This window comes from Rhea pennata, chromosome 1 (genome assembly GCF_028389875.1).
Source record: "Rhea pennata isolate bPtePen1 chromosome 1, bPtePen1.pri, whole genome shotgun sequence".
NCBI classification, from domain to species: Eukaryota; Metazoa; Chordata; class Aves; order Rheiformes; family Rheidae; genus Rhea; species Rhea pennata.
The window spans coordinates 133,548,072-133,561,202 of record NC_084663.1 but is presented as its reverse complement, the minus strand read 5'-3'; the positions used below and the strand labels follow the sequence as shown (position 1 = coordinate 133,561,202).

Below are 13,131 nucleotides of genomic sequence, written 5' to 3'. Positions count from 1 at the left end.
GCTTGTCCGCGGGCGCGCATCACCAGCCACCCTCACACGGGGGTCACATCCTGAGCTGTGGCTACCTCTCCCTCCTCTCGTGTCATCCTAGCCAGATCCTGCAGCTGGGACAGAGCAGCAGTGTCCTGTACTTGCTCCCCAAGGGAGCGCTGTCGGGGTGATGGCTGCTTCGTGTGAACGTGCTGCTAGGAAGCCTGAGCGCTGTATCCTAGATGTGAGAATTTTCTCTTCATTGCGCAGATCAGACACTGGGGAAAATATTTTGATGCTTGAATTCTTTCCTGGCAAGCCACTGTACCAGCTTGCCATGAGATAATGCGACTTGCCTTGTTTAAACTGTTCCTAGCAAACACCTTGCTAATGGACTTTTTGGTAATACTGTTGCTAATGTGCCACTCCATGCATTTTCATGATGAGCAGGTATCCAAGTAACTGTACAGCTACTGCTTTTAAGTGGATGAGGAGGGAACTAGTTAATTTCTTTATTAAACAGGAAAGTCAGATTTTACAAAATAAAGCATGGTTCAAGTAAAAGCTGTTTTCTTTTATAAGGTCTTTTTGTAGACACTTTCTTGGAGTTTAAATAAAATGCTGTGAATTTTCTCTAAGAAGTCTAGCAAAATGCTTGGTTTTGTACAAATTCAAAATACTAAATCTGTGCAACAGAAGCTAAACAATGTGGATGATCCTTGAAGAAAAGATTCATGAAGAGGCCTAAAAATGCTACAGGCTTCAAAAGTTGACTTGAAGGAACATCTGCTTTGCAAGGGGAAACTTGGGTGCTTCAAACTGCTTTGTAGGACATGAAATTAAAACACCTCATGGCAACTAAATCAACATTGGATCTGGGTTCAGATATCTCAGAGACTCCTTGAGTATAACCCCCTTGGTTTTCTTTCACAGGAGAGCATGAGGGCTCACAAGCTCACTCAACCAAGTGATAGGGGACGAAAGCAAGGAACGTGACTCCTGGATTACGCTGCCGTAATCCCAGGGTGGCTTTTGTTCAGATCTGCTCTCTTCCACAGGGAAATGTATTACCACAGAATCCACCTATCGCTGCCCCTTGCAGATGGAGGTCAGAGTGACATCTTGTGTGCAGTGCAAAGTTAGTCTAATGGTAAGCTTTCTGTTCCTCTCAACCTATTTTACAGAATGATAATTTTATATAAGCACAGTGTGTACACACAAGTGCTTCCACCAAAAAATGTAACTAACTGATTTCAAAGTTTGCTTTGATTCAAAATAGGTTTATAACAAATAAATCTCATCTTTAGTTTTCAGCACATCCAGCACTCTAATCAAGTTTTTGCATATGGATTTTGCCTAATTATAGGGCAACTCTTTGGGCACTTGAATGATTAAGGAGTGCAGGAGAGCAATGAGGACTTGACACCTTTGAAACTATGAAGGTCTTCTCACTAGCCTCCACAGAGCCAAAATTTTCACGTAGAGATGGCTGCTTGCCTTTGAAATTAAAATAATAAAAATCCAGGACCAAAAGAGGTAGATAAAGAAAGCCTTCCATGAAGCTCCGTCAATACAGACAGCTCACACTTTCTAGTGTAGTTAATATTATTTATGCTATCAGATAGCTAAATCAGATCTATTACACAAGATTCAGACATGTGCCTTCATAAAGTCTGGTTAAAAACTTAAAACCTTTGTTCTGATCTAAGTACCTGTGGCTCACCAGCCTTCTCCACCCAGTTCAAAAACTGAGGAGCAAAGAGAAAAAGTCAAAAGTTGACTCAGGTTCTCCAAAAAAGTTCTCTTTAATTGATTAGTAAAACTAAAAAACAATTTGTCTCTGATCTTCAATACATTTCGGTCAATTTTTACTTTAAACTTCAGGTGGGAGAAAAACAAATCAGCCCGCCAAAAAGAAAGCCCTCCCTTCAATTTTAGACCCCCAAATTACTGAAATCCCACTATTATGACTAAGATTAAAGAAAACCTCAAGAAAAACTGCGGAAAGAGAACACTCAACTTAGACAGTTGGGTGAGGACTCCATCCTCTGTACTATTTAATTCTAATTTTTAGTATTCACATAATAGATCTTAATACTTTACAATACTTTACAATAGCCCCAGATTTCAGTCATGAAGCATCTTGACACGATAAATACTTTCTTTTTTTGCAATCAAACTGAGCAGTTCCTCGGGGTGAGAAACATATTTCCTTGAATAAAGAATAAGAAGCAGCTTCAACAGGTCTGGTTTAAGATATTTAATAAAATATCACTAGAAGAAGATTAAATATTCTTACTGGGCCTGGTTAATTTTCCTGTCATCAGCTTGATCAAAGTATCTTCGATGTCTTTACGTGTTACAGCTCAATGCTTCCATTGCAGTTGTTGCCGTGTATTGCTTTAACACAAGATTCTCAGTTTTAGCTTCTCTCAGATTACTTCTCACTGAAGAAATACTCATGATAATTGACACCTGAGCATTCACTTTTACTCCGAACAGACTTATTCTGGCTACTGCTCAATGAAAGCCCTGTAAAATTGTGACTATGGCAGAGAGCACAACATGTTTATGCATGCATGTTGTATGGGCAATAGAGAAGGTAGAAAACTTGACTTGTTTTTAATCACATTAATACTGCTCTCAGTGCCAGATACATGAGGAAACATGGGGTTTAGAAAAGCTCAGCACAAGCAAAACTGTTAATGCTGCTTAAAAAACATTTTAAACTACCTGTAATCACAGTGGTTCTAGTGTTAATAGTTGGAGCTGTGAAAAGTAGAGGAATCCTGAAGGGGCAACAATTGCTTCAAAGTGACAAATGAAAAACTGATCTATTTTATGTTGATGCTCACTTTTTAATAGGTATTTATGAATACTTGATGTATTTAGACACATACATAAATTTATTTATTAATAAATTTATTACTGCCTCAGTCTGAATCCCTAGAGTGTACTTTTCTCTTGGTAAGGCAGTCAAGAGATTGCGATATTTATTAAATGTTAGCTTGATACGTGAAGAAAGAAGTCTACCGATGTCCAAAAAGGGACTTTGCATCTATTAGTCAGTCATTTACATCTATGAATTAGCAGTATGAAAATTCATGGGAGGAGGGGGCAATAACTGATCAGAGCAGAGCTAAGGCACTTAGTGAGAGAAAAAGCAACATTAGCCTCTCTCAAAAACTCTAGCAACTGTTTGCCTTGCTTACGTGATGCCTTCAGTTTGTGAGCATGAGTTTATTAGGACTGGTTTTGTTTTTAACTGTTTGAGGCTATGTACACTTCACTCTACTTTTAATGCTGGGATTTGAATGTATGTCCTGTTTACTGGGCACCAGTTTACAACTGGTCCTGAAGCTTTCTTGGTTACAGTGAGACAAAATGTGATGCTAAACCCTTTGCCTTCTCCACTTTGTCAACTTGTATTACATTTATTCTTTGCTATAGCAATATCACCTGCTCGAGGCTATTAAAGCCACTGCCAAAAAACATGTCAATCTTACACAGTTAGAAAAAATTATGGCCAGACACACTGTCACTCATACACAGCTCCTTTTCGGACATCCATCTACTGGTATTATAGGAATCACTCCAGAAAAGTTTTGTAATGCTGTAAGAGTGAGAACTCCAGCCCATCATTGTGTCAAATCACATTTCTCTAAAATTACCGAGGAACTACTTTTCCTTATGTTGCAGTGAAACACCACCAAGTTAAATAATAAGTCGCTTCCCGTTCTAATCCAAGACACCTATGAAGCACAGAACATTCATGACCTTTTCACATGGACAAAATAGTACTTTATATGTTTTGCTAATAGTTTTTAAATAAAAACACCTCCCTCTTTTTTTGCTTTGAGATGTTCCAAATAATAATGGCTGGTATTTTGAAGAAAAGGATATTTAACTGACAAAAGGAGTGAGTTTTCTATAAGCAGTGGTAAAGGGCATGACTTTTTCGTGCATGTCTCCCCTACTTTTTCTCAAACTTCAGTTGGAAAACTGGGAACTATTTAAGTACTGCTCTGTATCATCTTGTGTTTTTCTTAGCTATTCACACAGGGTGAAAAAAAGAAGTAAAAGACAAAAGTTTATTACTTTGGGACAAACATGGATGTAGGACAAACCTAAGCTACCATTTCTTAGCCCCTCCACTTGAGAAGATCAACAAGCCACAGATATAAGCAACTCTTCTTTCCTGTTTAACGGAGCCACAGCAACATCCCAGTCCCACCTGCAAAGAGGCACCTGCCAGAGCCTGCAGAAAGCAGTTGGCTTACCGGAGCTGCAGCATCAGCGCCTTTGCACACAGTTAGTTAACCCAAATCGGAGGTGACCTGATGCATCCTCCGGCGGCCAGGCCTCCAGCTCCTCTCCTGTGCTTCACAAGGTTACGCAGGCAGCCTGGTCTGTGCCAGGACAAACGTACCGAGGGCAGGAAGGAGCCGGATTCAAGAGGAGGTTTGCAGTCTCAGATCGCTGCCACTGATAATTACATGGGAAAAGGCTGAGGAAGCGCAAGACCCAAGGGAGGGGAGCTGGAAAGAGAGTAAAAATGTGTGTTTGTGAGGGAGAATATGGATTTACCCCAGACTGGCACCCAGCTGAACATGGAGGCACCGCTCCAGCCCATGCACTGGTGGCATTAGGGACCTCCAACTCAGCACTTTGACTGACTGAATCAATCTTAGTGAATTTAATACATCTAGATTAGTCCCAGTCCCTCATGACTGAACCGTTGCAGCTATGTGACATCCTCCCCTTGTGCTAGAGCTCTCTAAGAGCAGGCTAGTGAGCTGCGTTTCTGAGGTAAACAGGTACTTCGGGTCAGAGCATGAGAAATTTTTCATTCTCCCCAAACACCAAGCATGACTGCGTATTCACAGCACAAACACCCTCTGGCAAGAGACCTGCCACCCAGTTAGGAACTAGCTTTCCCCAGCCAACACCATTTACTATTTTTGCTGGAGTCTTTGAATTTATCTTGCATTTCTTGTGTGCCTTGTGCTTTTTTTTTTTCTTTTTTTTGCCCCAAATGGTTGCATCTGCATCTCCAGCAGAGCTCAGCAAATTTGTCTGTTTGAATCACCAGTAGCCAAATAGATATCAGCAGCATTTTCCATGCAGGTGCAGTCACTTGCCTACTGTGCTTTCCTAGCTGTTGTTCTGCTCTCTGGCAGGAGAAAGAGCATCACTTGCCTGAACGGTGTCATCTCCTACACTTTGAATGCCTTGGTGGCCTTCACGAAGAAAACTGTCCCCTGGAGAGGTACCACCAAGGCACGAATCACCCTGCAGCAGAGGCAGCTGCTCTGCTTAATTTCTGCCTCCTCTCAGAGGAGCCTGGAAGTGCTCTCATAGAAGCCCAAACTTTGTCCCCATGCTGCAATGCGAGGACGTGAGGAACGGCCTGCCGGCACCTTCTGCGCGAGCAGGATGATTCATGCAGAGAAGAGCTGGTTGTAGTGAAGAACACGACCTCCCTTGTAGGAGGCTGTAACCGAAAGGGCAGAGTTTTGGCGTGTTGAAGTGAAATGGTATTAGCAGAGCTTTCAAAGTAGATGCTTCTTTTAATATTCTGATGTTGGTGAAACTTGGTCATTATCTGATTGCTTTGTTGCTATTGGAAAGAAACATAACATTACATTACAACTTTAAAAACTGTACTGACAGAAACCAGTTGTGTTTCCCTCTGCTTATCAACTACATGCTCTAGTGATTTTTTTTTTCCATGAAGAAGAAAGAGAATTCAAAACACACTTGCTGTAGATCACATCTGAGGGGCTGGCAGAGATCGGTCGAACATTGCCTCCTCATCTAAACCTTTACAGCGCATTAGAGCAATTACTCTCACGGTAACAGATTTGGTCCTGGAGATCAGGCTAGACTTACAGTTGGTTGATGTGCTAAAATACACTAAGATAGCATTTTAAGGTAGGAATTTCAACAAAATAAGCTTACATCCTATAAATAAATGATTCATCTTATGGTAGTGCATAACACATTTAAAAATACTATTGCATTTGTAATACATTTTTTTTTTAAATGCACAAGAGCACTAAGCCACCTCGTTAGATTAGTGACTTGCGCTCCAAAGCCCGCGCTGGCTGGTAACTGGCTTGGAGGGAAGGGAGGCCAGGAGAAAAGGAAAAGCCTTGTGCTCCGTTAGCTGCTCCATTCCAGGCTGGGAAGCGCCGGCCGGCAGCCTCTCACCTGCAGGGCTCGCTGTATCTAAGGGAGCTGGTTATTTTCCAAGAGCAGAGAACAGTGAGAGCGGAGGGGGGCAGCCGGAGGGCAGGAGGAGGGCAGCTGCTGCAGGAAGTGCAGGAGCGGTGAGGCAGGGGCACAGATAATTAGCTGCTAGTTCCTAGGCCAGTTCTAGAGCCAGCTGAATGGCCAAAGGTGCCGAGCAAAATGCACTTTCTGGCTGAAGTGTGTTAATAACCATGGGTACAAGTGCCTGTTGTTTTGTGTAGTGATTTCTGCTGTACCTCCTCTTGCTCTTTTTAACGTAATGATTACTCCAAATGGGAGCAATGCTTGGAGCACCCTCCCCCTCCAACACCAGCGTCTACAGGAACCACGGTTTCCCAGCAGCACTGCTACCCTATGTGACCAAGATGTCTCTCTCCTTCACCCTCAAGCAGCAGAGCAGTTGTTTGCTTCTGCTTTTAAACCAAATCCCTGTCTGCTTTTTGAACCACAGCCCGCACGTGTGAAAGGCGGCTTTACCCTAGCCGGCTCCTGCAATTCCCCCCTCAGTGCACCTCTGTCGTCTCCCAGTGCCAGGCTTCCCTCTCCACAAGGGCCGCAGACACCTCACACCCCTGGGCGTCCGCGGCACAGGCGACTGCCCGGGCCTTTCCCACGGCACCTCGCTCCTGGCTGCCCCTGCTCGCTCCTGGGCTCCGGGGCCCACGGCACCGGGGATACAAGACGTTCCCACAGCACGCGCGGCCCCCGCGCGCCGGGGCGCTGTCAGACCACGGCCTGCAGGCAGCCTGGTGCCCCGGGGAGGGGAGGGGGCGGCCGCACGCCTGGGCTCAACCCCAAGCGGACACGAGCAAAATGAAATGGAATTTCTGCACCCAGTTGTACATCTGAGGGTTTCTTCTTACGGCTCTCTCCCACCTCTCTCCCACCCGTGCGAATTTTAATCCCCGTCACCGCAGAGTATGCCACAGCTTACATGCAGACTTCAAACGTAAAGCAGCTCGTGGGATTTACTGGGCAGTTAGGTATCATACGCCTAGAAATGAGAATATACTGCATAGAGCTAAATTCAATCTGTTGACCTGTTAGCGTAACAACACATTCCTCTAACCCTTTTGCACACTTACAAATGGAACATAAACAAAAGAAAAATGCCAACTAAAGCTAAATCTTGATTAATGGAACTTAATTCACTCTAATAGTTACCATCTTGTATTTAATACTTATTTTTGAAGTGGTAAGTGCTACAACCTCACATTAAGAAAGACTAGATCTTTTCACTGTTGAAGATCGTTATTTAAGAATTGGTCTGAGGGTTTTGATTACTTCTCACCAGCAGCAAAAAAAAAAAAAAAAAAAAAAAAAAAAAGAATGTAACAGATTTCAAGAGATTTAATGGTCAGAATTTACTCAAGCTTTGGTAAGCAGCAGTAGTTTAGGCTAGAATAAATTCACCATTTGAGGTATACAGATTTTCTTTCACTGGGTTATATAAAACCTTATTATTGTAAGCAAAACATACAAAATATTAAGGAATGAAATGATATATGAATTAAATTACAACATACAGACCTTGCTATGAGTGCCTATAAAAAGAACATAAAACCGTTTCCTCACTTATCTGAACTAAAAGTTATTCAAATTACCCAAATTAGGAATTTGAATAGTATTATCATCCAAAGGTATGAGCCTGATGTTTCATACCTGATTTCTACGTGAAAATTTAAGTCCTAATATTACATAATTTCATTTTCATACAAGACCAGCATGTGCATATTAATGAAAAGTCATGTTACACAACTCTTCAAACAACAATATTTAATCATTTTCATGTCAAAATCAGCGTGGCTCACCAGCATTTTTCCTTTAAATATAAAACCAAACATTTTTAAAAGCAGCAGTTTATACCCACAAGTTTAATGCATAACTGATCTTCTTTAAAAAGGGAAAATCATGTAAAACTTTCTATTATTATAATGAAATGCAGCAAGAAGAAAACCTTGTATTTCCAAGAACTCTCTTCTCAGAATAATTAACTTTCAAAACAAAGTATTTTCACAAAATCTCATTTAATCTTCTTTTACAAAGCATGGTATGTTGCACTTCTAAATATGGATTTATAAAATAACAAGTTATCTTCTCAACGGGAGGGGAAAATAGGTGTAATCTGCTATCAGGAAACTCTGTGCCAAATTTGCACTTCCATTTGCAAAAATGAAACATTTCTGAGATTTCCATTATATTTCTGAGGTACAGCTCAGGAATAAATCCTTTACTTTTCACAGATAAAGTGATTTTTCTTCCGGGGTGCAGTCAGGAAGTCAGAACTGTTTATTTCTGGAAACTTGTTTAAACAGATCACTAAAAACTCAACCAAAATTTTTATTCATTATCTCCCATTTCCTCCTGCTCTCCTAACTCTGCCAGCAGCCTCACAAAAGATAGAGAAGTAATCTAGAAATCTTTATTGCTGGAAAACTATGACGGGATTATCATTCTTGGTATAAAAAAATACTTTAATGCAGTTATTTAGAAACCTTAAATAAGAGCATTTCGCTGACAAAATACTTTATTAGTGCTTCTGTTTGAACAAACTGAGCAATGTATTGGGACTTGTATTAATATTCTTATATTTCACTACTGAATCTTTCGATGTCAGACACCTTTGTTACAAGAGAAGCTCATGCTAAAATTGAGGAAATTATCCCAACAGTAAGGTCCTGCATTGCCAGTTGTGACCCATAAAGCAATATTTGAGTACAGTGGAGTAGGTATTTTATATATCCATCCATATCAAAAAGATTATGGGAACTCTGCCAACCATTTGTGAATCTGACTGGCCAACTGAAAACTAAGACCCATCCAAATCCTGGCAGGCAGGATGTTTAGCTGTGACACAGGATCTTCTGGATGGAAGCAATTCTAGCACTTATGTGAAGATAAACAGATCCCTTGTGTTCTTTTTTTTTTTTTAATCACTCTGAAGTATCACCAATATCACTCACTCATTCCACAAACTGTGCAAAAATATTCGTATTTAAATGCTTTGTATAAACTCGAGAGACATTTCTGACAAGGTTGGAGTTACTTCACTGCCAGTAAAGAACTTATGAAACAGTCACTAAGAGAAAAAAGGAAGAAGTTATTTTGAAAGGATGAAAGCAAACAAGTAAACTTCAAGAGAACAGATAAAGCAAGCAGCATGTTCAATAAAACTAGGAAAAGAAAAGTCCTGCTGCAAAAGCAGGACTATAAAACATATCATTCTCTTTCTCAATGGCAGAAAGTTTACAACAGAATCTAGCAAATGATACCACACAAACAGCAAATGAAACAATGTCACACAATAACGAGAACCTTGTGCATGAAATAATACAACCTTTTATTCATGTTTTATATTTACTTTTATTTATTTTTGCTTTAATAATGCATATTCTGTTCACTCTGTGCAAAATTGGGGACGGAGGCGGGCATTTAATTTTTCTAATGAAAATCAAGCGGAGGTGAACATTCAAATTGGAGAGGCCTATTAAAAACAGGAAAGCTAAAAGCCACAGCTGATAAGGACAAAGCTGCTCTCAACTGCACCATTTGTTATGCCACCTGAACACAATCTGGTTAGACTGCCTGAGCAGCTGTACATTAAAAGATTGACCTCTACCGGTAGAAGTGACAGGAGTCATTGTGATAGCTACATTACTGAAGTCTGGTTTGCAACCAGCTCCAGTCAGTGTGTGGCAAAGAAAGGCACAAATCATTGCAAAGACCAGATATTTCTGTTTTTTGTTTTCTTCTTGTAAATACATTATTGTACACAACGTATTTGTAAGGGATTTGGGGACATAAAATTGCATATTTAACAGAACTTAAAACCATAACAAAAAGTAGGCTGTTCTATCTTGAAGCAAAAATAATCCCTCCAGCCCCAACGTTAACATTCATTCCTGGCTATATGCAGTACAAACATTTTAAAATCTGTGACAAAAGACAATTAAAAACCAAAAATCAAAATCATAAAGCTTGTAAACAGATAATCTGAAATACACTTTATTTATGGAAAAATATCATCAAAATAGTACCACTATGGACTAAACTGCCTGAGTTTTCATTTCACCTATGATCTTGAAGTAGAGAGCCTTTAGCACAGGAAGATCAATTTCAGTCACAACTAGTGCCACACAGCACTGCTTCATGTGGAAATCTTTTCCTTGTTGTTGGTACTTCTGTTGTGCTATCAAAACTCTTGTGCTAATCCTTCAAATAAAGGGATGTTGAGGCAATTCTTAAATCATTTGGCACAAAGTTATTTTGGCTGGGGCATAAATTTGAGTCTCAGTCATGATGAATAATGCGACATTCCATCTATCAAGTATTCACTTTGATTGAAGAGCTTTCTTTATATCATTAACTTCCATCTGAAAAGACAAAGATGATTTTTGATGCATTAGATGTTTTAACAAACTAAGACACAGCTAGTACCGCTTGAAAAAGCGAATCTTATCCTCAGGTGTCGAGTATAGGTTTTATATGACTCTTAGTTCCACAGACTTCACAAATTGAAGAGACCTTGGAAGGAATGTCTCCCTTCAAAGCTAGACAAGTATCAATAGTGGGATGTGCCTTAAGACCTTTCAAATTCTTTGAATCACAACTTTCACAACATACATAGCTTGTTGCCTGGAATTAGAGGCAGAATGAGCACTGTGTTCCTGCACCAACTGTTGCAGTTATACCTTGTACGACTAAATAAAGCCACTGAGAATGAATATAAGTAGCTGAGGAGCAAAAGCTAATGTCCCTCTTGCTATCGGGATGGTTCTTGCTATAGGGATGGTACCTTTACACCAATCAAGCCAGCATTCAGGCATCCTAAGGACCCTGATGGATGTACAGTGGTGTGGTAAAAGCAGCTGGATCATCCTCTCCAACTGTATACTTCACCAACACCCTCAATGCTTAACTGCACCACTTCTAGACAGTTCTCTTAAATACAGAAACCAAGAGCTGCACTGAGCTGAGTTTATGACCATCAGAACTGTTAAAACTAATGCAACTTTTGGCTGTTTAACTCTCATATTCATTTAAAGTTGATTATGCCATCTTAGCAAGATCTGGACCAGAGTAACCGCATTCAGCTATAACATGACAGTCTTAAAACTATCAGTGCAGGTCTTGGTATAAAGATTTAAAACCATTCTTGGAAGTAGAATCCAGGGCTCTGAACAGCTTGGCCTGTTAGACTGAAGTAAAAACTGCTATTAGAAATATTCATCAATTTTATCTGAATATATTTCAATTTTAGCTGAACATGGCTTGTGTGTTACTAGAAGCCATGCTCCTATGCAGACGCATACACAATGTCCTTTATGCAGGACTGGAGCACGCGCACTCAACAGCCAAGCAAATACTCATTGAAGGTCCCCAGTTTTGCCAAAGCACTTCACTCAGCAAGAAGAGCCCAGAGAAATTACAATTCGATTTTCTATCCCTAGTACAAAAAAACACATTTGACCTTAACCATAAAAATGTAAAATATAATCAATACTAAAACACTTAAGAAGTACATCACTTTCCAAAACCCCGAGAAGCAGTTTCAAAGTCATTCCGTACTGCAGCAGCACTGCTAAGGATCCCACTAGAGGCCCAGCTCCACTAATCTCACACAGAGAGGCCAGTATGGTCCCCGGCCAATTACTAAATCAATATGACAACTTCTAAAGCTAAGGTTCTATACAACACTATGGTAGTAGCAACTGGGCTCTTAATTAGAATTCCATCTTTTGTATTGTTTATAATGCTTCATTAGGGGCAACCTGAATCCAGTCCATAGAACAGACATCGTAAATCTTACTATCTGAACTCATACTTCAACTATGTTAAGACTTAACACAAAGTAAAAATCTAGGAGAGAGCAATCATTTAAAAAGACAAGATGTCACTTGTGACAAAATTAGACAATTGAGACTAAAAATGTGTCATACTTTGAAATCTATATTGTGTTTACTTTTTTGAATTTGCCTATTTGTGCTGATACATTTTTATACAATTAAGCTTTTCAGTAAGAATTCAGTGCTGCAATATATGACAAAGATGGGCAATGCTACAAAGGGTGCTTTGTACTCACTTCTAGAAACGTTAATAGTTTTTGATTCACAGGAATCTAAGTATCTTATCAGAGTTGTATGTCCTACAGCTTAGGCTAAATATTTCTGTAACATGATAATTTAAATACCTGCAATCGTAGACGGATCTTCTTTTCTTCATCCAACTCAGACAGCAACTGTTTAATTTCTTTTCTGTTAAAAGAAGGCAAAAACATTTGGAATGCATGTTTAAACTCGTAAACAATGAAAGATCACCTCTTGGAGGCATGTTTTCCACACATGACTATCTCTTTTCCTAGAACTAGTCATCAAGGTAAGTATGCTCTTGTATACTGTTTAATACACAGAGAAGTAATACTATCCATAAAGGAACAAAAAAACCCCAACACTGCTAATGAATAATCAGCTTCCAGCTAAAAACCCTGCGTCCACAGTTTCTGTTCCTGGCTAGCAGTATCTACCTTGTATCCATTTACCTTTTTCCATAGGGTTATAGTAACTAGTAGCACAAATCCTGCCCACACTATCATGCATTTAAGCCATTTTAAGCTCCCATATCCCTACAATGCAATGCAGTTTACAACTTTGTTATTAGTCTTAATGACTATTGAGTACGAGTTTGCTGTCATCTCTTTTGCAAGGAAGAGGAGCAGAGTTATCAGGAGTGGACATCTTCTCACATTCCCACTGACTGACTGGCCCTTAGGACAGAGCCCAGCAGGTGGAAGCAGACTGTGCCAGAACTGCCGCAGGATGTCGGCTGCAGCCGCCCACACAAGACCTCAGCAGCTGGCTGAAGGGGCGAAGTCGTGGGGCTTTCTGGATACTTCTAGCCTGAACCAGG

The 13,131-nt window shown here is 40.3% G+C and overlaps 1 protein-coding gene across 4 annotated transcripts in view; it reads right to left on the bottom strand.

Moving 5' to 3' along the window:
- Window positions 1-9,541: 9,541 nt before the first annotated feature.
- Window positions 9,542-13,131, bottom strand: part of SH3KBP1 (SH3 domain containing kinase binding protein 1) — a 229,504-nt gene continuing 225,914 nt past the window's right edge. For all 4 annotated transcript variants that reach the window (XM_062600784.1, XM_062600769.1, XM_062600751.1 and 1 more), the window contains 2 exons: window positions 12,416-12,479; window positions 9,542-10,598 (listed from right to left, as the gene is read on the bottom strand). In XM_062600784.1, the coding sequence (XP_062456768.1) occupies window positions 10,557-10,598; window positions 12,416-12,479 (106 nt within the window). In that variant the 3' untranslated portion in view covers window positions 9,542-10,556. The remainder of the gene's footprint in view (window positions 10,599-12,415; window positions 12,480-13,131) is intronic.